The sequence below is a fragment of the Hipposideros armiger genome, unplaced genomic scaffold, assembly GCF_001890085.2.
Source record: "Hipposideros armiger isolate ML-2016 unplaced genomic scaffold, ASM189008v1 scaffold_310, whole genome shotgun sequence".
In the NCBI taxonomy this organism is placed as follows: Eukaryota; Metazoa; Chordata; class Mammalia; order Chiroptera; family Hipposideridae; genus Hipposideros; species Hipposideros armiger.
The window spans coordinates 944,366-970,589 of NW_017731660.1; the positions used below are offsets into that span (position 1 = coordinate 944,366).

The following is a 26,224-nucleotide window of genomic DNA, read 5'->3' on the forward strand; positions in this document are numbered from 1 at the left end:
CGCCGTCTCTCTCTCTCTCTCTCTCTCTCTCTCTCTCTCTCTCTCCCTCTCGCTTTTCTTTAAAAATCAAACTGAAACCAATAACCCCACTTCACAGTGCTCTAAGCCAAGAGGCTCACAGAGGGGGTTGGTCATCCTCACTTCTAGCAGACATGGAGCTTGGAGAGGTCCCCCGGCTGCACGAGCATCTCCAGCAAGGGTTAGGCCTGAAGCAGATGTCTGTGCTCTCTCCCTTAAGGTGGACAGTGGTGTGCGTGTGGGTGTGAGATCCCCCTTCAGAAAGAACAAACCCCTAATGCTGGGCACAGCAAGGGCCCAAGGGCCTGTGAGAGGCCTGACACAGAGAGCTGAGGCTGCCCCCTGGGAAGGGAAGCAGCAGAGCCTGAGCCCCCAGGGCCTATGGTCTAGGTCCTCCACTACAGGCCGGCAAACAACAATTAGTAATGAGTAATTCGGAGGCAGGCTACTTGAAGGCCCCAGGCCAAGAGTCTCAGCAGTGAGGGAGCCACAGTCCTCTGGCTGGTGTGTCCATAAAAACAAGATAAGGGAGAATGCATTTTTCCCAGGTGACCTCCTCCTGCACCCATCCTGCAGTTTGGCCTGCCATCATCGCTAGGTTGCCATCTCTTCCCTGCCCCCACCAGCCAACCGCATGATATGCTCCCCTTGGCATGCTGCTCCTGCTCCAAGGTCAAACCCCTGACCTCGGCTTGGGCCATCATGACAGCAGTAAGCAGAGAGGGATGTGCCCAAAGGAAAGCTGAGTTTGGAATTGATTCTGACCAAGACAGGTCATCGGCCATAAGTCCTCACAAGAAGGAAATGAGGAGGACATATGATTGATGGCTGGGAAATGAGAAGATATGGTGACACACCACCTCTTCCTAGCCCAGGGTCCCTGAAGGCACATGGCAGAGAGGCTAGAGAACAGACATCACAGGCAGGGCCTGCCAGACACCCTGGGGCTTGTGAGGCCGGACACTCAGCTCTGTAAATGAAAGTGCCTGTTCAGACGTGGGGGTGGGTATAGGCCTAAACATGGAGCATAAATGAGGCCAATGGAGGCTGATGGGAGACAGGCTGGCAGCATCTGGACAGGAACAGGACTTCCGGCCCAGCTGTTGTGAATTGGCACGCCTGGAAAGTTGCTCCCAGGGCCCCAGCTGGGCAAAGAGGCTGGGTGTCTGCTGAGGCTGCTAGAGCCTGGGAGGCCAGCCCAGCGTGTGTCCACTTCCTCAGGTACCTGACAAGAGGAGCCCTCACCTGTACTCCTAGCTGCCCAGAGCACATCAGTTCAGAGACCCAAAACCTTGCATGCGCTTAGAAGAGACAGAGGGGGGATTCTCTTTGGCTCCATCTCGAACTCTGGCCGGGGCCCTGAGCAGCCCCTGGCCCTGCTCTTGGTACTGAGGACAGGGGAGGGACTGGAGGCTATGAAATAGCAGCCAGGGTGGGAGAGAGATGGAGCTGGGATAAAAGCAGTAAGGCTGAGGGCTTCTGTGTCTATGGGTCTGCTGCAGGGACACTATCTTGGACAGCGGACCCACTGCTCTGTCTGCTGGTGGGAGGAGCACAGGGGCTGTAGGCGAACCCTTCCTAGAGCACTCCCACCCAGCCCACCCTTCCTTTCTGGCTTCCTGCTGGCTGTGGAGGGTGAGGGTGGCGGAGATGACAGGTGGGGTTGGCTGGCTCTTCCTGCTTCTCCAGTTGGGACTAGAGACCCTGACCCCAGGGGAATGTGGGCCGGAAACCCAGCTCTGCCGGCTGCCCAAGAGGAACAAGGTTGTCCATGCACATTTGCGCGTCCATGAGTGGTGTGTACGTGCACATCAGTATGTGGATGCCTGTGCTAGAGGAGTTACTGAAACCTGCATGGCATGGGCATCCTCCAGGAGTTGTAGTAACTTCTTCCCTTCTCTTTCTTCTCTTTCTCACTCACTGAGTTGTCTCCTGGCGTGTGGGTACAGCCGGAGCCTGGGAGGCCCTGCCCTCTTATCCTTCCCAAGGATAACAGAGCATATGGCCAGTGCCGATGGCTGAAGACCAGAAGGATGCCATGGACGTCTAAGGTTTCCGAGTGCCCAGGATTCTGCCCCTTCCTTTGCCAGAGTGTCCCCACCTCCGGTCCTCGACACCCAGGCAAGTTGCTACACAGGGGGAACTTTAGCCCTGACTCCAGGGGAGACACATGACACAGGCTGGCTGATCCCTGCATACCTGGCTATGTGATTGGCTTAGAGGTGGGCACATGACCCACGCCAAACCACTGAGACTCAACTCTGGGACTCTGGTTAGGAGCCCAGGACAGAAGCTCTTTCTCTCCTTCTGGGTGGGGTTGTTAGGGGAAGGATGCGAGCCCCGAGTTTCCAGAACCAGCAGGGAATGACTGCCTGGGAATGCACCAGAGGGCAGAGCTGAGGGGTGCAGAGAGCAGCGCGGGGCTTCACGGTACTGCTCAGCCTCGTCCAGCTGAGTCAGAGGGGCTGTCCCGTGACCTTTCAGGATGTATGTTTGCATTTCTGTCACTAGAGAGTCCTGGTAAAGACAGGAAGTGAGCAGAGAGCAGGTGAGAGGGCCAGGGCCCACCTGACAACTGCTCCTGCAGACGCAGGACAGAGGGTAAGGGGCCTCACACACTCCACCTGGCCCCATCAGGTGTCTGGTGGAGCTGAGCCCAAGATGCTTAGATGCAGCACTGAGAAGACACTACTTCTACCCACTGGCTCAGGCCTGGGAGGGGGAAGGGTCCCTCCTGCAGGCCGCACCTGCTCAAAGCGGGCATTTTAACGGGTCCGTGGCAGATGCGGTTGAGACAGACTCTGAGCCGGTCCTTGATGGCGGTGCTGTTCAGGTGTGTGAAGCAACGTGAGGACAAGCCACAGGTTAAGTGGACAGACTGTGAGACCACAGGAGCTCAGGGCACGAGGGACAGGCCAGGCAATGCTGGGGGAAGGGCAGCAGGAGCAAAGCCACAGGCCTGAGAATGGGTGTTTCTGGGAAAGACAACTACTGCCTGGAATCAAGAGGTGTGGCTTGCTTCTCAGGAGGGAAGCACATGGATGAAGGGGGCCAGCTGATGAGGCCTTGGATGGCAGGATTCAAATATGACGTGATGGGCACCGAGGGTCACTTTTCCTGAGTAGGAACAGGGGGAAGACAGTCACAGAGTCGTCCAGGAGGACTTGCCAGACGAAGAGGCTGAGGTAGGATGTTAGGTCATAAACAGAGGAGTCACCACACAGGGTAAGGACTAGGCCCTGGGGAGGGACCACTGAAGGGTCCTCAGGACCCCTGGGCCTGGGCAAGCTGCCTGAAGAAGCCCATCCGGCCCCCCAGCTGAACTTTGTCATTTCAAGCCCTGCTCACACACTTGCAAAGAAGCCAGAATGCCTGGGACCCAAACAAAGCTGGCCTGCACCATGGCCTGTGTGGCTTCAGATGTTCAGAAAGACCCATTCTGAAGAAGCTCAGCGGTCACTTAGGTGGATATAAAGTGCGGCCAGTACATGATGTCCCCTCACAGCCAGCTTCCCAGAGGTCAATTCTTTGAGGCTGGTTCCAAAAGATGTCTGATATTCCTCACTGTGGAGGAAGTAAGAAGAATCCACCACTGACCAGCCAGAGGAGGGACTCACGAATCCCATGAATATCTAGTTTCCGTTCCTCAAAACCAGTTAGTTTGTTCCCCACCTTCCTGGTCTTGGCCTGACTGGGGTCCCCAAACCTGAGGGTCACGGCTCTCTCTGAGTTGCAGGAAAGAAAGGATGGACCTTGCAGGTGAGAAAGCAGAGTGTAAGGAGACAGAGATCCCCCTGCCCCCGCACCCGTCCTGGGTGATACAGGAACCAGGCCTGTGCTCAAGCCAAGCCCTAGGGAGTACCTGTCCCCTTGCTGGTGTCCTCTAGAGCCAGTGGGAGAGTGCAGGGGTAGGCACAGAGCTGCCAGGAGCCGCGTGTCCTCCCTACTCTGTCCCACAGCCACCCAAACCTACCCCAGTCACTTCAGGTGCTCTTGGCTGGGTCACCTGACACAGGACAGGCCGGCTGCCATCCCATCCAGCAGCAGGAGCAAAGTGGTAAAACTTGTTTGTCAGCTCTATTACTACAGGGGCACACCACAAAGATATAGGAACTGGTGCACACATAGACACAGGCATGGCAGGCCCACGCCCTCAGCAGAGGACGTGTGGAGACCCCAGGAGTGTGGGCACTCAAGAGACATGCAGCAGGATGGGCCTGCCCAGAGCTCGGCCCAGGCTCACAGCATGCCTACCTCCAACAGCAACTCTTTACACAAGCATTTCTGCCATCAACAGGCAGACAGTCCCCAAGCACAGAGCGGACCCAGGCAGTGGGCGTGGTCAGCAGGCTGAGTGGAACTGCCTGCAGTCAGCCAGGCTCCAACTGAAGGTGTGGCCTTTGGGGGACAGGAACCACCACATGTGCAGAACCCTCAGTGGGCCCCAGGCTGTCTGTCCCAGGGGGACTTCATCAGACTGCGAGGAAGATGAGCCCAGGAGACAGGAGCCAGCTCCTGGTGCCTTGGTGCAGCCTTCCACCCCCACCCCGACTCTGGACTTCCCCTTTGTGGACCTTTGTTTTCTTTCAGCTTCCTCAAAGTCCCCAAATTGAACCAAACTGGAGAAAACTCCCACCCCACCATAAAGATTCTGGTTTTGTGTACTTCCATATCCCTAGGGGAAAAGACGGAACCAGAAATCCCTTCCCTGTAGCACTCTATAGCCACATCCTGGGGAGAGACTGCCAGACACAGGAAGTGTGGGAGGATGGGGCACAGAAGGCGACTGAGGTTCAGCAAGGCCAGTGTGTCAATGACCTCACTAAAAATGAGCAGGCCAGGACTCTGAGCTCGGCCAGGACACAACTGGACAGAATCTGGCCCAACACATCGTGGAGAAAAAGGGGCCACATGCTGAACCTGACAAGGTCAGGGGAGGCCAGCATGGAGGGCCCTACAAACTCAGAGACCTAAATAACCGCATAGGGTGGTCTGAACATAAAAATTCCTAACTAAAAGTGGGTCATGGCAGGTAGGCACTTCCTAGGCATGTAGCTTCCTTGACAGAGCTCAATCTTTACCTTACGTAACCCTGTCTATTGGATTTTTGCATCTAAGATAACATCCCTTGGAATGTTAGAGTAATCTCTTTTTCCAGACCCCTCAGGGCACAACCTTGGGCACCAGAGCCCCTCATTGTTATCTTGTTCCCTGCATACCATCTCTCTGTGCTGTCATTGTTAACTATTAACTATCCTGCACCCATCAACTAAAAGTATGTATCTCTCCTTTTTACTTTTTGTCCAAATCCCAGAGATTTCCCCACTTTGCTTTCTCCTGTCCACTTCACCTACCACCCATGGATTCCATGTAACCCTCCTTAGTCTCCTCCTTTGATTCTAATATGTAAAATAAGCTGCCATTCTCTGGGGCATTTTCTCAATCCATTGAGATTCTGTCTCCAGGCAATCGTGGTAGGTTTGGCTCAAATGAACTCATGAAAAATTCTCTACAGGTTTGGACTTTTCTTTCAGTTTGCGTGAGTCAACAACAACAAAAATAACCCAAAAAGTCCCAGGAAGCCCTGGTTTTGGGTTGGAAGGCTGAGGAGACAGTGCCAAATTGAGTCATACGCAGACATTGATCTGCACGGGGCCAAAAGGACAGCCTCACGGGGAAACCGGAGAGTCCCTTCTCTCACAGAATTGGTACCTGGGGGCCAGAGGGAAGCACCTGGAGGCCAACTCTGAGTGTACTCCTACATTAAGACACCTCACCCCACTCATCCACCCCCACTCCCACCCCCACCCTCACCTTATGCTTCACTCGGACCTGTCTTCTCCTCTGGGAGAGCCCTTCTCAAACCAGGCAAGCACAAGGCCACCAGTAGCCACTGTTGGGGCTGGGGACACTTTCCTCTTACCCTTTTAGTTCTTCTGACTGGTCGAATAATTCAAAAGACATACAGCAGACTAAGAGGAGAACATCAGATCTTAATATTTACACACGGGAGAGTCACATTAACACAAACATTACAAAGACAGTGAGGTAAACTGAGGTATATATGTCATTTGGGACTCAGAAGGGGGAAGCAGGCAATTCATCGGTAGATGAGAAAGAGCAAACGTTTGGTAAATAAATTCTTGCTGGGCCACCCAGAAACAGTGGGACATAGAGGGGAACCGAGGGAGCAGATTTTTGCTTGGATGCTCGTGGTCTTCCACACACTGCCATTCATATGTGCTGAGGAGAACGTGTTAAGTTTCCCTTCCTGAAGCAGTTTTTTCTACCTGAATCTCTTTAAGCAGGAGAGGGGGCGGTAACAAACTCTTCCTGAGTTTACTGGGCTTTCATTGTTTTCTTCGAAATAATCTGACCCACACACCAGCAAGGGGCTGGGCAACCATTTCTTTATCCCAAAACACTTGAAAATGCTGCAAGTATTCTAATGAGTCCTGAGTCCGTTAAGAAGCAGCATTCCCATGAAATCGTACCATTTGCGATGATATGGATGGACCTAGAGAACATCATGCTAAGTGAAATAAGTCAGTCAGAGAAAGGCAAATACCATACGATCTCATTTATATGTGGAATCTAAAGAACTGAATAAACGAGTGTTGTAAACAGAAATAGTCTCAGAGACATAGAGGAAAAACTGATGGTTGCTAGATGGGAGGGGGGTGGGGATGAGGGAGAAGGGGAAGGGACTAGACAACATTGCCACAGGGATATGAAAGACAGTTTGGGGAATATAATCGATAATGTTGTAAATATTTTTTAGGGGGTCAGATGGACTCATGTCTTGCTAGGGAGACCACTTCATGGACGGTGTAGAGGCCTGACCACTGCACTGTACATCTGAAGCTGCTGTTGAATAATATTGTATGTAAATTAAGATTTGATTTATATGTGGTTGTGGGATGTAGAGTACAGTGCGGGGAGTGGAGTCGATGAAATTGTGATAGGTATATATGATATGGGGGAGGGGGTGGCTAATTGGGTGGTCACTTTGTGAGGGGTGAAAAGTATAACTATTGCATTGTTTTGTACACCTAAAACTAAAAAAATAAGAAGCAGCATTCCCATACTGGCACAAGGCACAAGCCCTGCCGCGATCTGATAAGACACTTGGTGGCTCTGACCCAGCCAGGACAAACAGACAGTACAGGACCTGCCTAGGGCCTCCCCTCTGGCTCCCCAACCTGTCCCAGGAGCAGGCTGTCTCTTTTGTGGCAATTGGTGGTTAGTTTTCCCAGATAGGAACCTCACTTATAGGTTCCTTATATATATAAGCTTATAATTACGCACAATGTGCAGTGATTGGTTCTCTCAGAAGCAGGTGACACTTCTGAAGCCAAGCGCCTCACAGGAAAAACCCAGGCTACAAAGCCTCAGGGCCCCCAGGACATGAGGATATTAGAGAAGAGGGGGCTGATAGGAAGAGGCTGGTCAGAGGGTCTGCAGAGGGAGGAAGGTCTCCAGAGGGGCAGGACTTCCAGAATGGAACAGAGTTCAGAGAGAGAGAGGAGTTAAAGTTGCGGCGTTCACTGGTTCATTCCCTCATCTAATGCCAAACATACTGTGTGATGCTGGGAGACACTACCTGTGCCCACGGTCTAGCTGGGGACATGACAAGGGGTACCTCCAAAGCTACGGGATAGTGAGGAGAGAAAGTCATGTCTTGGACAGCAGACAGCAGCTCTCCCAGCCTCAGGGGGAGGCTGGAAGCTTGCAAGAGAGCAGGAGACAGGCCCAGGCCCCAGGCAGAGAGAGGAGGTGGGGAGGCTGGGAGTGGGGCCTGGCAAAAGTGTTTATATGCTGGGTTGGAGGAGGGCTGGGACCCATAGAGCAGTCTCTCTCAGGCAGGAAATCTCCCAGACATGAGTGAGCAGGGCCTGGTAGAGGGGGCCCCAGGGCTGGAAAAGCCTATCCCCGTTTCCCCCAGGCTGCGTCACCTGGGGCCAACCTCACTCTGGCCTTGGTTTCACCATTGCATCTCAAGAAGGAAGGCAAAGCCTTTGAGCTCTGGGGATAAAAGGCTCAGCCAGGCCCACCACTACTCCCTGTAAACAGGGCAGCTGATGCCTCCACTCTTTGGCTGCTAAGCAGCTTGATCAGCTTTGAAGATGAAACAGTGCTGCAGCCTAATGAGGAGTCAGTCGGCAGAGGTGGGAGCCGGCTGGGCTGTGGGGGGACTCAGTCACCTGCCCCGCCTGGCCCCTCCTAGTCAGAACAGAACTCGCCAGGGCCAGGGCGACAGAACACGTCACATTTCTGTGCAGTGCCCCCACCAGCCCCGCCTGCTCCCCTTTTCTACTCTGCTCTGGGCCACCGCCCTCTCAGGCCAGGATCAACCCCAGGTGGACTTGGGCTGCCCCAAGGGCAGCTGAGAGCTTCCCATGCCTCTTGCACTGCCCAGGACCAGCACACCCCACATTGTTGAAGCACACTGCTGAAACATGCCAGCCCCTCCATGTTTCCAGGCCAAACTGGTCATTTCCAATATGGCAGCTGACCAGGGGGACGCTTCACAACCTCCTTTACATGTGTGAGAACAGTCCTCAAAATAAAAGGACACCTTCAGCCCACTAGGTGAGATCATAGGAATGGCCCTGAGGTGCTAGAGGTCATACTCTTCATGTGGCCAGAGCAGACACAGCCCCTCCTTTCCCTCTTACCACTCCCCTTCCTCCTCCCTCTTTCTTCCTTCCCCCAGCCCAGGCCTGAGGCCTGCCCAGTGCCCTGTGCAGACAGACCACCACACTGGAACGCCCGACTCAGCCTCCATAACCAGGTCCAGTTTCCTGGGACGTCGTTGGCACAGGAGAACAGGACACGGGATGCTCACAAGCTCCTGGGAGCCAGCTGCACAGCCAAGACAACCTTCCCCACATTCCAGAAGAGAACACACATGCCTGGGGATTCTCCTATCTTCTTAATGGCCCGTTTGTGTTCATTAAGTAATTAATTCATTTATCTGATTTGCAGGATGATGCCTAAAGGCTGGACTTCTGGGTTGTAAACACCCACCTTTGGAGTGAGCTTCTGGAATCACCACCTTCCTAAATTAGGAAGATGCCTATCTGTATTCCTCATCTCGAGCCTGCAGGGCTGGGGACTCACTAAGATGCACCCAGCTCCTTAGGAGCCAGGCTTGCCAATCCCAGCCTGAAGCCCCCATATCCACCCCTCCTTGCTGGTCACCCCAGGGGACACAGTCTTCACTATACCAAATCCAACAGCTGCTGGCCCTGGGGAGCTTGGCTGCTCTAACTCCCGCTTACGCATGGCTCTCTGGAAAGTCAGTAAGGAAGAACTAGGGGAGGCCAAGGACTCAGGCTCAGTGACAACCATGCTGAGGAAGGACAGGGAGGTTGGTCCCAGCTCTGCCCTTGGAGAACAGGGTGCCTCTCCCATCTGGACATTTCCCTCGCTTCACTTCTCACCCCACTCCCCTCACAAGTAATTCTGCTCCTGCATCCTCTCTGAACGGTGCTGTAAGACACATGACACACCCACAGCCAACAGAGCCGTGCCAGACAGTACAGGATGCAGCAAAACCCAGAGCAGGCCCGACACCTATGCACATGGAGCCCCACTGTGCGTGGCCTGGGGGAAGGCACTCGTTGCGACCAACCGGGAGCACCTGCTCACCAGAAGAAGGCAGCTCGCTGGTCTCAGTCCCCACAGAGCCCATAGAGGCGAGGTGTGTGCAGCCCTGCCTTCCCAGCTCCCCAGGTGTGGCACCTGAGGAGGCAGACAGGTGCTGGGTGCTCACCTTGCAGTCTAGCTCAGCACTGGCCTTTGGCTGTTGCTCCTGGCAGGGTGGCAAGGTATCAGAGCCCAGGTGCTGCTCAAAGGATGATGGCCTCATGCGGCCCAGGGACCCGCTGAACGCTAACAGCTGGGGAGGAGAAGGGAGGCCGTCATTCATGTCATTCATGGGGGTGGCAGCCGAGTGCTGGGGACACTTCGGGGGCTCTGGGCCTGGAGGCCTCTGCTGGCAGTGGTGGGCCAGAGCGCAGGCTTCCAGAGTGGATCCACCTCTCACTGGGGAGCTGAGTGTCCTGCTGTCAAATGCAGGTAAGCACACACCTTCTTCACAGGAGAGGAACTCACGTGGCACACAGGGCCTGGCACAGGGCCAACGTCCCTTAAAGGGGAGAACTAGGAAGAATGGGGGGCTTGGGCCGGCCGAGTGGCTCAGTTGGTTAAGAGCTCGTTCAAGAGTGCGAGCTCTGAGCAACAGCGGTTCGATGCCCGGCCTGAGCTGAGCTGCCAACAGGTGGCAGGATGGCTCAGCTAAAAAAAAAAAGAGTGGGAGTTGGAGGCTGAGCCCACGAGCCAAGGAGAACCAAGGCCAGCGGAGAGGGTCTCCTCTGCCCCGAGCGAGCGGCCACCCACACCTGCTGGCCCACCCTCCCGCGTCCCTCTTCCATGTACCTTGTTCCTGTGGGGCTTAACTCCCCAGGGAGGAAGAGGCTGTGGATGGACTCCCCACACCTGTCACTGGGAACAATGGCCAAGGTCACTGTCATGGCATCTGCCCTGTTTCAACCCCCAACCCCCCATTTTCCTTCCAGAGAATTTTAAAGCAAATCAAAACATCGTATCATTTTACTCATAAAGAGCTTCTAACAGAAAAGGAGAAGGATTCCTCCCCCTCGACCCCCAGACATAACCACAATACCATTCTCTTGCCCAACAAAATTACCAAGAATTAATTCCTTATGTGATCTAACACCTGTGTTCAGTTTTGTCTGATTGTCTCAAATATGTCCTCTACAGTCATTTTGTTGGAATGGGGATTCCCCACAAAGGTTGATATATCACTTAATCTGCGCTGCCTCATGCCCATTTAAACTGCCCATCCTCTCTTAACAAATGGGCCAGTGTCCCCCCCCCCCCCCGACTGTGGTCTGCATAAGGCCAGGTGTTTGCAGTGAGCAATCCCTGGGCCTGGTTTGGGCAGCCTCAGCTGAGCCCCAGCAAGGGCCATCCAGCTGCCCAGGAGCTGACCTGTGGACGGGGCAGGCAGGCAGGCAGGCAGGCAGGCAGGCAGGCTCCCAGTTCCTGGCCCTTTTGAGCCCTGGGAAGGGGTGGTAGTACAGAACCAAGGAGCAGAGTCAGGGTAGTTCCCAGAGGCACGTGACTCCAGATGTAGCAGGTGCAGGGTGGCCAAGGGGGCGAGGGCCGGGCCCCCAGCCCAGCTTCCCGCTCGAGCCCAGCCCTGCCTGGCACACCTGGCTTCCTCCCCCTGACTCACCCACAGACACCTGCTCAGCACCTCAGTGGCCCTGGGCTTAGACAGCCCACAGGAGCAGCTGGGTTGAGGGCTAGGAGTCAGACCTGGGCCAGGGCTCCTGTCTGATCCCTTCAGAAGGGGAGAGGAGGGGGCAGGGAGGGGTGAAGGGAGGCACCATGTGGGACCTCCCCAAACCACAGTGTGCTCTTGCCTTGCACAGGCCTTGCAAGTCTGGGGGTAGTTTCCAAAACAGGCCTGCCTGCTGGGGCTCACAGCTGTGCAAGCACACAGGCAGGCTCTGCAGAGGCAGCCCTGGGGTCAGTGGGCAGCCTGGTCCGCTGGACTCGCCCTGCTAGGAGCCCTGGGGGCGGGGGATGGGGGGTGGGGAGCATACAATGAGCTGCCCTGTTGCCCTCTCATGCCCTCAGTGCAGCAAGCCTCTGCCTTCCCACTGCTCACTCCCTTTGGTTTCCTGCTCAGCTGCCCCCCCCCCAGCCCCCAGGTCCCTGCTGGGCCAGGGCCTGGCCAGCACATCTCCCCACCTTGCCCCCACTTCTGGAAGCTGGCTCTGTAACCACTCAGCTCTTGAAGACAGACAGCTCCAAGCCAGAAGCAAATGATCACCCAAGAAGGCGGGTCTCCACTGGCCCGGTCAGTCTGCCCCACAAGAGGAGGCAGCTAGGTTTCATCTCGGGCACTGTCCACACAGCCTGCGGCTCTGGCGTCTAGTCCTGACTGCGGCCCTTACTTACCCAAGGCAGAAGGCCAGGATGTGTATGAAGGCTCCATGGCCCCTGCTGCTCCCTGGAACCTGTGCCCTGGCTGGGCCTTCCCACCAGAAACTGCACAGCCACCCCCTCCCCGCCTCCCAGCCCCTGTCCCAGGCCCACCTGCTAGTGAGGCTGGCCCAGCTCCCTGGCTCCCTGCAGCCCACACCACCACACTCGCCAATCCCAACTCTGCACTGTGTGCTTCCTTGGCATTTATCATCTTGTAACTTGCCGTGTAGTTAACATGTTTGTTATTATTATCATTTGTGCCCCCTTCCCTCACCAGAATGTAAGCCCATGAGGGCAGTTTCGTTCACTGCAGTGTACCCAGAGCCCAGCACAGAGCTTGGCACATGGTACTGGTTAATCTGTACTCATTAAATGAACAAACGGATGACTAGCTGGGCACGACTGCAGCTAGCCTTTCCCCAGCAGATGCAAACCCGATGCCCTTTGACGTCAGCCATTTGAAGCCCATGCTTTCCAAACTCCAAACAGGAAGACATGACTTGATAAAAAAAAAGGCCTCCTGTGTGGCAAGAGGTGTCCTGGGACAAGAAACAAACTCCGACTCCCTTCCAAACCTGTTCCACCTGAGCCTTGCCTGTCTCAGTCAAGGGCTCCTCCACCCTGCCAGATGTACAGATCTTGGAGCCCTGCTTGCGTCCTTTCTCTCACATCCCACAGACCACTGGCTGTCTTTGGGAAATACACCTCGAATCTGACCACTTTGACCACCTATGCTACCATCTCCCCAGGTCAAACTGCCATCATCTCCTACCAGTTACTGCAATTGTCTCCTTTCTCCCCACCCCCAACAGTCTATTCTCAGTACAGTAGCCAGAGTAAATTGTAAGCATTTGATAAATCCAATTGTGTTTCTCCTCTTAAAACCTTCCACTTTGGCAGGAAAGTCAAAGCCCCCATACAGCTTGGAGCCTCTTGCGGGTTGAGTCCCCACTTACCTGTCTGACCTTCTCTCCTACTGCTCCACCCTCAGCCCTCTGCTCCAGAGACACTGGCTTCTGTTTTTTTTTCTCCAACCTAAGAGGGCTTTGCCTGCCCCGGGGCCTTTGCACTTGCTATTCCTTCTTCCTCCAGAAATCGGCATGACTCCTTCAGGTCTGTGCTCAGCCTTATAAAATAGCATCCTCCTGATACTCCCTCTCCTCTTCATCTGGCTTTATTTTTCTCCATGGCACTTATCACCACCTGGCATGTCAAATATTTACTTCTTTCTTGATCTCTGTGTCCACCTCGCCCTGGACTGTTTCATGAGAGGGACTGAGTTCTGTTTAGGGCTAAATTTTAAAGGCTCTGAGAAGTGTCTAGAGCACATGGGTGCCTGAGGCCAAAATCCTGCCATTTCTGGGATAGTCATAGGACTCACAAGAACCACAGGAGACAGTTGGGCCCTGAGACTCTCTTGGAAAATGCAAGCCTTGAGATTGTAATGTCCTGACCACCTACAGAAGTCATGACCCTTAAAGCCATTTGTCCAGCACCTGCTCCTGCTCCTGTGGCTGCAGACTGCAGCCTGAGACAGGGAGCCAAGCAAACCAGGCATTGCCCTGAGAAACCTCTGCCCGGAACTCACCCCAAATCCTCTCCTCCTTGCTCCCCCCTTCCTAATGAATCCACTGATATGGTTTATCAAGCACTTATGCATCGATCAAGGAAGAGGACGAGACTGTCCCTGTTTTCCCATCTGCCATCCGGGACTAAAGCTCAAGGGACCAGCAAGGCATGTGTAGCTTGAAGCAGCAGGTGTGGTCCAGGCTGTCACCACAGAGCTGAGGAAAGGTGGGGAAGGGGAGATGGTGCAGGGTCAAGGGCACAGACTCTGAAACCAGGGCCCCTGGGCTTGAATATCAGCTCCATGGCTTTGCTACTGTGTGACCCTGAGAAGTTTCCTGATTGCACCAGCCTTGGTTTCCCCATCTGTGAAAGAGGCGATAAGCAGAATCCTTACCGCCTGAGGCTTCTGTGAGAAAGAGGTAAGCTCTGAGATGGCACCTGGGACACAGCCAGTGCTAGGCGGCATGTTAGCCACTGCTGCTCCATTGGGAGATGATGGGTGGAAAGGAAGCAGTGCCAGACAGCACACAGGGCTGTGTGCAGAGGCACCTGGGATGGCCTGCAAGGAGGGCTGAAAGGAACAGGCCATACTGGCAGGCTGCATGGAGAAGTTGGGAGAGGGGGCGTGTGGACTGGACGTGGGCGGCTGTGGGGCCAAGGGGCCCTTTGAAGGCGTGTTTCATGAGGATCCGTTGGACAAGCCAGACTGGAAAGGGGAGTGCCTGCAGCCGCAGACCTGGGAGGCAGCCATGTAGCAGCTCTGGGCTCCCTGTGGAGATGGGGAGGGCCCTGGGCAGGCCTGAGCTGGTCCTCCCTGCCCTCGAGCCACCAAGAGTCTGGCCCTGCCTTGCACAGCTGTGCTGCCCGCCTGCAGATGGCTCTCTGCAGCACAAGCTCTGACTCCTCCTTCAAGGCCAGCTCAGGGCTCCTCTGGGTGCCACTGCCTCAGGCAGATCAAGTCACAGCACCTGCTTCCCACCTCACTCACACCCTGAATCTGAGGACACTTCCTGGTGCAGTGGCACACAGGATGCGTTTAGCCAGGGTCCCGTGAGCAGACAGGCAGATGGTGGGCAACTGGTGTGGTGGGGATGGGCCTGGTGGGGCCCCTAACAAGTGGTGGGTCAGCTCCCCTTGGGGGAGACATCCGCACCCCAACAGGCCTGTTCACTCACCTCCCTCGCAAGGCACCTCCAGGCCCAGACAAGCAACTGTTCCTCCCGAGCACTTTACTTCACCTCTCTGGCCTCCCATCACGCTCCCCTTACTCTCCCATGCACAGGCCCTGGCCAATAACAAAACAAAGTAAAACACAATCCCAAGCCTTGACTTGACCATGATGTTGGTGCTCCCTCTGTCTTTCCTGTCACTGCCAAAGACTGCTGGTGGTGGCTTCCCCACCTGCCACTGGCAGCCTGGTGCTTTGGCCTGTCACCTCACCCTGCTGACACTGTGCTCGGTATTCTGTGGGGTTCGGTAACCCCCTCTGGCCCACGCCAATGCCTCTCTACGAGGCAGCCCTACGGAGCCTTCTGGGACCACTGGGTCTTGTCCCACTGCAGCATCTCTGCCTGCCCCTGCCCCTAATTGCTTGGCACCCTCTGTGACACTGTCTGGTCTCTCTGTTCTCCTTCTTCACAGAGATGCTCTTGTCATCAGGCTGTTAACTCTATGAAGTGGCCCCTGTGCAACCCACTCCCTCACCTACCCCTCCCCAGGTCTCTGCCTGGAGAATGTTTCCCTTGCACACACACCGCCAACTCAACCTCCACAAGTATGCACCCATGGGGGTGCACCGAGTTCCTGTGTGTGTCAGACACTGCTAGGTGTTGACGGGCAGCAGCGCACAGAAACCATGTGGTCCTGGCACTCTAGGAGCTGTTGGTGTGTGTGTGTTTGTGTTTGTGTGTGTGTGTGTACACATACACAGGCCCTGAACAAACAAGAAAATATCAGGAAATGAACACCACAGATAATATGAAACAGGGTGATGGTGCCAGAGCACTTTGGGTTGGGTGGTCAGGAAAGGTCTCCTGGAGATGGTGACATTTTAGCTGGAACTGGAATGACAAGATGCTCTAGCCATGCTAGGTCCTAGAGGAAGAGCTTTAAGGCAAAGGAAACAGCCAGAGCAAAAGCCAAGCCAGGCCAGATCTGACAAGCCAACCCAAATGGTCACCTTTCTGATCTCCCTCCCTGCAATCTCAGACTCAGCCATATGGTCCAAACCACCCCCGGATGTGCTGGAACATTCTCTCAGTGCTGTGAGCAAGGGGCTATGCAGGGTTTGCTCTGTATACCTCCATTGACCAGAGACCCATAGCCTTTAGCCAGGCTGCCTGCCTGCCTCTCTGGGTGGCTGAGCAGTGAGCTGGGGGTTCAGTGGTATCCAGCACCTCTCCTGGGACCCCAGGGAGAAACTCGGGACCCAGAGTATTCTCAGCCTCTCTGCTGGCACCCTGGGGCTGGCTGTGGCCCAGGGATGTGCTCAGAGCTGCCATGAGGTTATAATAGTCAGAGCTCTTTATAATAGTCAGAGCAGAGGAATGGGCAAGAAGACACAATTTTACCCCCCTGCTGCAGCCAGAATGTCTGGCGCTGGTTCAGGAGGACACTGGGAGGGAGCAGCTTCAATCGAATAGTGTTTGTTTTCCACCAGTAAAAAGTGAGATAACTAGGGGCAGAGAGGGGGGTTAGTGTTGAAAGGGGACAGTTCCCGTTTGGGAAGATGAGAAAGTCCTAGAGATGATGGTGGAGATGGCTGCACAACAGTGTGACTGTGCTTAAGGCTACTGAGCTGTGCACTGAAAACGTGTTCAGAACGCTACGCTTCTAATGGTTAAGATGGTAAAAAAAGAAACAGTTAAAAATGGTGAACTATGTTATACAATATATACTTCACCATAATTTAAAAAGAAAGTAATATATGTTCTCTGCTCCCCGCTCAATCTTCAGTGCCTAGCACACAGTAGGCATACAAAAAGTAATTGTCCCATGCAAGGATATAAGTGGAAAAGTCACACTCAGCCTGGCTCTCCTGGCCTGAGGCTCCCAACCTTTGGAGAAGCATTGGGATGAAGCAGGCCGCAGAAGAGCCCTTTGCTCACCTACAGGCTTTGCAGGCCCCGATGGACTCACCTGGTGGCCACACCTGGCGGAGACAGACTCACCTGGGCCTCCTCCTGCCAGAGAGAGCACATCTCCTGCTGGTCCAGCATCCGGGCAGTGACCACAAGGCTGAGCTGGCTTCCTGTGAGAGCAGGGACAAGAAAAGATGGAGGGGTGTGACATTCAGAGGAGGGGCACTGACATGCACACGGGCCAGGACACCCCTCAGAGGTGAACATAGGTGAGCCACTCTGTCCGGAGGACTTGGGCTTTGTCCCCTGGATTATAGCATTTATTATTTATTTTAGAAGTAATCAAGCATGCACGATGGGAAAAATAAAAACAAAAGAGTTAAGTAACTGGTAATTCCAGAGACTAGCATAGTAGTAGTGTTTTTCTTCTCAGTTTGTTTTTCTCCTATTTGTCTGTGGATACACAGAGATAGGAAATGATCAATCGCTCTGCACAGACCTCTGCCTTTCCTTCCTTTGCAGCATTAGAAGCTGTCAGCCCATGCATGTGGTGGAAGGTGGGTGACCTGGTCAGGTGAGGCCCAGTTTTGTTGTTGGTTTTCTTCACCCAGCATCCAGTAACATTTCTTTAGAAAACCCCTTCCCATTGAGCCCAAACCTGGGCTCCCAGGGTGAGCATGTGAGTCAGGCCTGGCCTGTCACTGTCCCTGTGAGCGAGCCACTGAGGTGACCTGGGGGGCCGGGATGGAACTATTATCAGAGTGTGTGTGCCTTTGCAGCAGGGCCACTATGTGGCAGGAGATGATGACAGCTGGAGGATGGAGCCAGCAGGACAGAGAGAGAGCTCCAGCAGCACCCAGAGTTCTGTGCCGGAAGCCTCCAGCCCCCGGACCGGGTGGTCCGTCGGTCAGGCAGTCAATTGTGTGAGCCAGTATAGTACCTTTTGCTTGAGTCAGTTTGAGTGGGGCTTGAACCTAGCTCCAAACAGTCCCAATTCACTTAGGATGGGGCTGGCAGTTTCTCTCTTCAGGAGTGAAGACCTCTAATGGGGATTTTAATGCTAATGTTTGGGGCTCTGGTTTTCTTGGATCCTTGAGGGCTAGAGTGAGAAAAAAGAGAAGAGAGGAGAGAAGTGAGACCAGTGGATGGAATTGTGGGTGGCAGTGGCCAGGGGAGGCTGGAGAGGGGTGATGAGAAGAGGGGTCCAGGGCCCCTCTTCTGCCTGAGCTCCCCCACAGCCTCTGTCTACCATGGGGTTCCATTTTCCGTGCACCCCCACACACTCGTTGTCCCCCATGGGAAGCATATGTCAGCCCTTCACATTAGGGGCCATAACCCCTAATTCCTGCCACCACTGGGGGAAGCAAGGGAGAGCTCCTGGAGCTGGTGGGACTACTGGACTAAAACTGGCTCCTTAGAAGAGAAAGGCCCTTGGTGACAACACTGTGGAGGGACCCCACAGCGTGGACTGACACCACAGGGAACCGAACGAGGGGACACTAGAAACAGCAAGCTGAAGTGCTTTGGCGGACAGGATGGAACCGCCCCTCACTGGTGCTGCAGACCCCCTGTGCCCCCTGCCCCCTGCTGCCCAGGCCTCACACTGAGGTGGGGCTGGAAAGGCTGGCATGGGAACCAGGGGCCTTGTTTAACTTTAGGTTCTTCGATAGCACTTAGTCAAGAAAGCCAGAGGAGAGCCATCCAAGTGGCTCAGTTGGTTAGAGCACAAGCTCTGAGCAACAGGGTCACCGGTTTGATTCCCACATGGGCCATTGAGCTGTCCCAGAGCAGAGCTGCCACTGAGCTGGTGAGAGCATCCGCTCTTAGCAGCAAGGTTGCCAGTTCGACTCCCGCTTGGGATGGTGGACTATGCTCTCCCGCAACTAGATTGAAAGTGGCGACTGGACTTGGAGCTGAGCTTGCGCCCTCCACAACTAATATTGAAGGACAACTTGACTTGGAGCTGATAGGTTCTAGAAAAACACAATGTTCCCCTTTCCCAATTCCCCAACACTATTCCCCTCCCCAATAAAATCTTAAAAAAATAAAGAAAGTCAGAAGAATCAACACAACAAGAGGTTCTCGATTAAACAGATAAAAAAGGCACCAGCAGGAGATACTACCACTCCCCAGAAGGGCCAGCATGAAAAGGAGGGGAGAGGCCCAGTGCTGGGAGGGTGTAGGGCAGAAGGGCGCCCCACAGCTGATGGGAACATCAGTCGGTATCTCTGCTCAGTAAACTGTTTGGCAAGGCCTACTCAAGGTCATGTCCACATGCCGACCCATGACCCAGCAGCCTCCTCCAAGGTACTTACAACCACGAAGAAGAAAGGCAAATGTGCTGTAGCCCTAGGATGGATACACAGATCCACACAACTCAACCCTCGAGTAATGACTATGACAGACCCACAGGCACTTCCAGCAGCATGGATGAGCGTCACGGTATGGTGCGAAAGAAGCCAGGTACATACCAATGTATGTGTATGGTCTCACTTACATAAAGAACCCAAATGGGCAAGTAGTACCTGCTGGGGGAGGGGTGCTGGTGATGTGTTGGGGGGCAGGTTCTGTTCACGTTTCATTTCTTGATCTGGGTTCTGCTTTCACATGTGTGGGAATCTGCTGAGCCATTCAATTACGGTCTATGTTCTGTTCTGTTTGTATGTTACAGTTTGATAACATTATTACTTAAAGAAGGAATTCAGCTGGGGGAGGAGATAGCATTGCCAGATTTGGCCAATAAAAATATAAGATTCCAGTTAAATTTGAATTTCTAATAGATAAACAAAGAATAACTTTTTTAACATAAATTACTCCCATGCCATATTTGCATTTTATCTGGCACCCTGGGAGGGACCAGGCATCCCCATCCATTCTTGGGAAGACCTGACATTAGCCAGTGTGGGGCCCTCCCTCACCTTGAATCCCCTTAGCCTTGACCCCTTTCTGCAGCAGTCCTTGGCGTTCCCACCCCCCACCCTCCAAGTCCTTAGGAGAGAGAGCCCCATCTGGATTGCACCATGGGACAGAAAACAGGAACCCCTCATCCTGGGGTCCCCCACACTAGACCTCCGTGGGTGTAGTTGGACGCCCTACCCACCACCCGGAGCCCAAACCTGGGCCCCAGGCACATCACACATCCCACGTGGCTTCCCTCTCATTGTCTGCCAGGACCTGCTCTCCAGCTGTTCCTGGGGTCCCAGCAGCAGCTGGGCCAGGAACACAGTGGGCGGTGAATGGCCCCTCGGAGCTGCTGCTCCCAGTGAACTTGCAGCCGGAGTCAGAAGTCTTGCATCTGGGCGCAGTAATCCAAGCCAGGCCTGCAATCCTTCACCCTAGCAGGCGGGTGGGAGGGGCCAACCTGGGGGTGGGGGTGCTGGCAGGCTGGTGCTGACAGGATGGGGGGTAGGGTGAGGGTGGGGATGGGGGTGTGGGGGTGTAGGGGTGGTGGCGGTTCCAGAAGGAAAGAGACAGGTGGGTGGGACAGGGCTAATGTCCAGGAGTGAAGAAAATCACCAGAAAAAGCACTGAGGGGGTGAACGGATGAAAAGAAACCCACATCTGAGGGTGGCTCTCCCCTTCGCTGCCTTTCATTCTAATGGTCCTCCCGCCTTTTAAACACAGTCCCCTGCACTCTCAGTTCTCCCTGGGACACAGGGAGAGGGGATAGGACCACTTTTCAATTTTAGGCTGAGAACTTACTCTACAGAGAAGAAAAGCAAAGACTCACCCCAAACGCCACCCAGACTGTGCAGGGGGGCAGGCAGCTGGCTAGCCCAGCTGGGGTTGGCCAGGGCTCCTCCTCCCCCGGAAACTGCCTGACCCCACCCGACAGGCCTCCCCAGAACTCAAGCCAGGAGGACAAAGGAGGATGCAAAAGCCACAGGAGCCATCCCAGCCACTGTCATATAAGGCAAAGCTCCAGCCTGCTGCTCACAGCCAGGCCCCTGCCCCCGCCCCCACCACCACCACCCTCACGGGCCTCTGTAAGACCAGGACACTGGATCAGCTCTCAGAGGAGCCCAAGGTGCTGAGAAATTTGGAAAGGACTTTTCCAACCACCAGCAGAGCCCGGAAGTGGGATGCAGGGTATTGCTTCCCAGGCTCCAGCCCTGTCTCCAGCTCCTGCGAGGGAGCTGCCCAGCTGACACACTGCAGAGGCTGTCCAGACAGACTCACAGTCTGTTCAGCCCCCTCCAGTTCTCCAGAGGGGAGCTAGGCCCTGCTAAGGCTGAACTGCCCTAGAAGGCCGTCTGGCATCTGGCCACAAGCCGAGCTGCCTTTTCCATGTCTCTAAGGCTGCTCAGGAAGTAATAACCATGGCCTGTTCCACTGTGGAAATGCTGCCCAACACCCTGCTTCAGGGTGCCTGCCCAGGCTGCCTCTCATGCCAGGGCCTTCAGTCCTTTGTGAGGCGTCTTCCATCCTACACACCAGCACTGCTGCTCAGGCAGAAAGAACCAGGGTCTGGGCTCAGGTGAGCACAGCCTCCTGGGTGTTCTGCCCGTCACCCACATGCAGGGAAGGGCACACAGTGGGGATAGGGAGAGACAGCACGGGCAGACAGCCGCAGACCCGCTCAGTGGACCACCACATGGCCACGAAGGAGCTGCTTGTTGCAGCATGGATGAAACTCATAATCGGAGTGCTGACATTCGACAATCTGGAGGCCAACGACAACGGAGGGGTGAGAACTCACACAGTCCTGTTTCTGTGCACATTCAAATGGGCAGGAGCCACCTGTGCGCTGGAAGGAGGCAAAACCTGGGAAGGGCCAGAGGGGGCCTATGGGGGCAGGGGCCAGGCTCTCTCTCCTGTGATGTGGTGATGGATACACAGGCATGTCGCTCTCTTCTGTCCTTTCCTGAATGCATTATAACAAAGGGAAAGGGCACTCCTATCTAGGGAATAAGTAGAGTTCATATGGACAACCGCAGTCCAGCGTCCATCCTCCTCCCGCCTCCCTCCTTCTTTCTTTTAGGCATCATGGTAACATCCACAGAACCTTAGACTTAGCGAACACTTTAAAAGTCACCTCGTTTGATGTCCACCTATCCACCCAGTAAGCCGGCCCTCCACATACTTGAAGTGGCCATATTTCCCATGGATACCCCTTCTCCAGGCCCACCAGCCACTTTTCTGTCTTCCTGGCTCTTCTGGCCATTCTGGACTGGATCCTCAGAGGATGTGTGGGGGGTGTTAGCATTTCCCTCAGGGGAGCAGCTCAGAGCTGAGCCTGGTGCTCAATTTCGTGGCAACCCTGTGATGCTACACGGTTAACAGATTGAGCCCAAAGTGGTTTTTTTTTCACACGTCTTGCTGTCAAATTCCATTTCTCAGGTCCTGTTCTTAATTGTGCAGCTGGGTCTCTTTTCCACTCAGCTCGTCATTGAGGTCTGTTCAGATCTTCTGGGATCTTCAGTTTGCTGTCAGTTGTACTCATGTCATGCTTGAATCTGACCATTGTTCCATGAGTGGCCTCTTCCAAGACACTGGGTCTGCCCTGGCCAAGCTGTTGGTGAGGATAGAACTCTGGGTGGCCTCAGGGTCTGCCCCAAGGTGGCCTCTGGTGACCAGCCGCACCTTTTGCTGATGAGCCCGTCTAGTCCTTTGTCATTCAGCCACGTTTCCTTACATTGTCCAACAGATGTGATGCCAGTCTCTTCCCAAAGCCCTGGAAAAAGCAAGGTCTTCTCCAGAGTACGAATCTGCTTGGCCTGTCACAAAAGAGACAAGGAATCCTAAAAGCAGTGTTGCCCTGTCTGTTGTGTGCTCACAAACCATCTTCTTGGGAATTATCCTAAAGAACGGAAGTACCTTCTGCACCCTGCCCCCTCCTGCCGCCCCTTCCCCTGCTCCCAGCAGCTCTCCCACCCCAGAGGTCTCTGTGGACTCAGGGCATCCCATCTGCACACCTACTAGGACTGATGGGAATGTCCCTCTTACTGGAGGGGACTTCAACTCTTGGCATAGCCAGTTGCTGTCACAGTCTCCTCCACTATTTTACACTTCAAGTCCCTTCGGTCATTATCTGAATCCAGATGAAATGTTATGCTTCTCAACGAAGAAGACAAGAGCAAAAGAGGAGTTCTGTACCATTGGTCTTTCTCCATCACTGTCAGCCCCAAACAGCACTTCTTGTTTCAAAAATAACTGCACAGAAGCCCCTCCGACAGGCCTTAGTTTTCCCCCATGGTATGATCACTGGCCTGTGCTACTTGTCCACTTGCATTGCTTTTGAACCCTTCCTTCCATCTTCTATAGCTTTCAAACTCTGAGATCATGCAGGGCCTCTGGCTGCAGCCCTGCAGCCTTTAGCTATTTCCTGTTTTTTTTTCCTTACTGGTTCCTTTGCAATCCTACAGTCAAAGTTGGTTTTTTAAAAAAGATTTTATTGGGAAATTGGGGGAGGGGAATATACAAGCTGCTGTCCTTTTGTTCTTCAGTCTAGTTGTGGAGGACGTCGCTTCACTGGCCCATGTTGGTATTATCATTGGGCTCTTCCCGGGTGAGGCAGATCAGTCACCGGTCACCGGACAGCCGCTCACGGCGGCTCTTGGCAGCCCACGCCAGCTGCCAGCTGCTCACGGCAGCTTACCGGAGCCTGCTGCAGCCCCACTGCAGCCTTCGCCATCGCTGGCGACTCACAGCAGCCTAGCTCCAGGTCGAGCTATTGTTCACCATCTTAGCTGTAGAGGGTACAGTGTCACTGGCTCTAATGTGGGATCCAAACCGGGGCCCTGCTGCTCAGAGCTGGCGTCCCAAGCCAACTCTTAACCAATGCGCCATTCGGCCGGACCCCACAGTCAAAGTTTTACTGAGGGTTCTCCTAGCCTGCCTGAACCATTTTTCTTTTTGGAATCTGCTACTAAAAAATCATCTCTCTCTCTATGCTTTTTGAACTCTGCCCTCCAGAAGCAACTACTCCACAAACATGCTCACTGAATTCCCCCCCCCCGCCCCCGCGCCCCCAATGCCAGGCTCCAAGGACCAGAGAGTAAAGTCACGCTCCTTCCTTGGATACTCCAAGATGTCTGCAAAGGGCGCCAGCAAGCAGGGCCCGTGGCAGGAGGTTTCTTGTGCTCTGAGCCTCGTCCTGGGGTGAGAACCATTAACCAGGCAAAGAGAAGGTAGAGAGGGAAAGGGGCTTCTCTAGGAAGAGGGAACAGATGTCGAAATGCTCGGGGGCAAATGCTCATCGTGGTTACGGTGGCTGCAAAGTTTTAGGATATGGCTGGAGCATGGGAGCCTGCGAAGGACAGGGGAGGGGAGAAGATAGGATTGGGAGAAGAAAGGCCCTCGTATACCAGGCTGGGCTGTGTGAACTGCAACCTGAGGACAGAAGCCTGCAGGATTTTAAGCACAGGAGTGAGATGGCCAGATGTGCTTTTTTTATTTGTTTGTTTTTGGTTTTTTTTGAAAAACACTTGAGTTTAATGAACTTCCTTTCATGTGGCGTCAAGCTACCAGAACACAGGCCCCTCCAACACCCTTAATCTTCTCCTCAGCTCTTCTGCTGAAAAATTTGGCCTTCACAATGACAGGCTGCTTTGGGAGCTTTCCCTTCCCCAGAACTTTGTAGTAGCCCGATTGCACCACATCAATGATAGGGGCAACTCCAGTCTTGTTTTTGGCAGCATTTACCTGTGTCTGCTCACTGACCAAGGTCCACAGTTTATCAAGGTTGACAGTTGGGCAGAAGCTCTGGTTCCTTTTTAAGTGGTAATGCCTCATACCAACTTTCCCAAAGTAACCTGGTGATATTTGTCAAAGTTGATCCTGTGGTGATGTAGGCCACCAGCATTACCTCGACCTCCTGGGTGCTTCCGGTGCTTGCCGATGCGGCCGTGGCCGTGGCTCACGTGGATCCTAAGTTTCCGGGTCTTCCTCAGTCTGGATGTCATGTCGATAGCCGAGATGAAAAAGCGAGATGTGCTTTTGAAGGAAGGTCAAACTGCTGGACAGTATGGGGATGGGTCAGATGGGAGAGAGCCTGGAAGGAGATGGCTCCAATTGTCCAGCAGGGATCCAGGGCATGGTAGTATGCTGGAACCCTGGCAGCCACAGTGGGGTGATGAGGAGAGAGGACGATTGTGGGAGATGGGATAACCTGAAGGAACAGAAGGTGCCCACGGACTCCCAGGGTTCAGGCAGTGGGCAGGGGCTGATGCCACCATAAGGCCATGGGAGACAGGGGGAGGTGACCGTCCTTGGAAGGTGGTGACTTGTGATTCTCACATGTTGAACTGGAAATACCTGCCCACACAGATCTGGTGCTGAGCAGAAAAATCTGGCCACAGGCATTGCCATATGGAGTTGAAGCCATGATGTGGAAGACATGGGATCTCAGGTTGAGTTCCCCAGGAAGTGGGCTCTGAAATGGAGAAGAGCTAGCAGGGGACTTACGGGAGGAGAGGAAGAGAAGGGTGCTTTTAGGATCACCGCCCATAAGGGAGTGAAGGAAGCAGGTTTGGGCCACAGTGAAAGCCAGGCTGCAGTCCACTCACAACAAAGCTGACCGGCCAGGGACTGGGGCTGGCGAGGTCCTTCAGAGACATCCCAATGAGGCCTTTGCAGCCATCAGCACTGGCTGCTCCCAAGGAAGGGGCCCAACCTCAGTGAAGGGGACTGTCTTCCGTGGACTCATCTCCAGGGGTGGCTGACAGAGCAGCACTCCAGTAGCTGGGAAGGGGGTGCCTGAGTGCCCAGAAGGCACCCTGAGATTGTGCCCAGTGACAGAGAAGAGGGCCTGGGACAGAACCCTGAGGCATGGCCAGGCTCAAGGGGCAATGCTGGAAAGACACTCAATGGAGTCTGAGGAGGGCCAGAGGGAGGCGGGGAGATCAGGAGAATGGTGCTGTGAAGCCTTGGAAGAGATGGACATGCTTGTTCACGATGAAAAGCCATTAGGTCACTGGTGGCAGAACAGGTGAGTAGAGTGGTTGGTCCTCGACTCCTGGCTCTTAATCACTCTCACCACCTCCCTACACACAGCCACACATAAAAGTGAGCTGGGCCCTCTTCAGCCACTCCCCTTCACACTCCTGGCTTCATGGTGACTCACTTTTCCTTTGCTGTCCACCTCCCAGCTCCAGACATGGCCCCTTCATTCCTAGATATGACCTTCATCTTGCCTCTTGTTTCTCCAGATGTTGAGCCCACTTGAAATCTTGAGGGTCTTTTGGACTTTAGCTGTCTCCTTCTAGAATGTTCTGAATGTCTTCTAAGGTGAGAACTCCCTACAACACTGAGCTCTGAAGAATCCAGCATGTGTCCAAGGTTCAGACAAGGAGTGGGAGGGAATGGGGGGAAGGAGAGTCTGGAGGCACAGCAGGAGCTGGGGACAGTGGCAGTGGACACAGAATTGATCTAAGGCAAGAGACACGCGAGCGCATTGATTGGCTATGGAGAAAGAGCTAGTAGAAAATAAAAAGCTAAAGGTATAGGAGTAAGAAGGGATGACACAGAAGGAAGATTCTGGAAGAGACAGGGCTGTTGGGCTTCTGAGTGTGGGAGGAGAGTTCAGGAGGAAC

The 26,224-nt window shown here is 54.2% G+C and overlaps 2 protein-coding genes across 2 annotated transcripts in view; both read right to left on the minus strand.

Annotated features, from left to right (window-relative positions):
- The window catches only part of SEMA4C (semaphorin 4C), a 32,508-nt gene extending 22,601 nt beyond the window's left edge, over positions 1 to 9,907 (minus strand). Inside the window, exon 1 of the mRNA XM_019660043.1 lies at positions 9,797 to 9,907. Coding sequence (XP_019515588.1) covers positions 9,797 to 9,892 — 96 coding nt within the window. The 5' untranslated portion in view covers positions 9,893 to 9,907. The remainder of the gene's footprint in view (positions 1 to 9,796) is intronic.
- Positions 9,908 to 24,113: 14,206 nt separating this feature from the next.
- Positions 24,114 to 24,611, minus strand: LOC109391996 (60S ribosomal protein L27a-like). Its single transcript, XM_019660009.1, is given in 2 exon segments — positions 24,114 to 24,448; positions 24,451 to 24,611. Coding segments are annotated over 2 exon segments (444 nt in total). The 5' UTR covers positions 24,596 to 24,611; the 3' UTR covers positions 24,114 to 24,149.
- Positions 24,612 to 26,224: the final 1,613 nt, after the last annotated feature.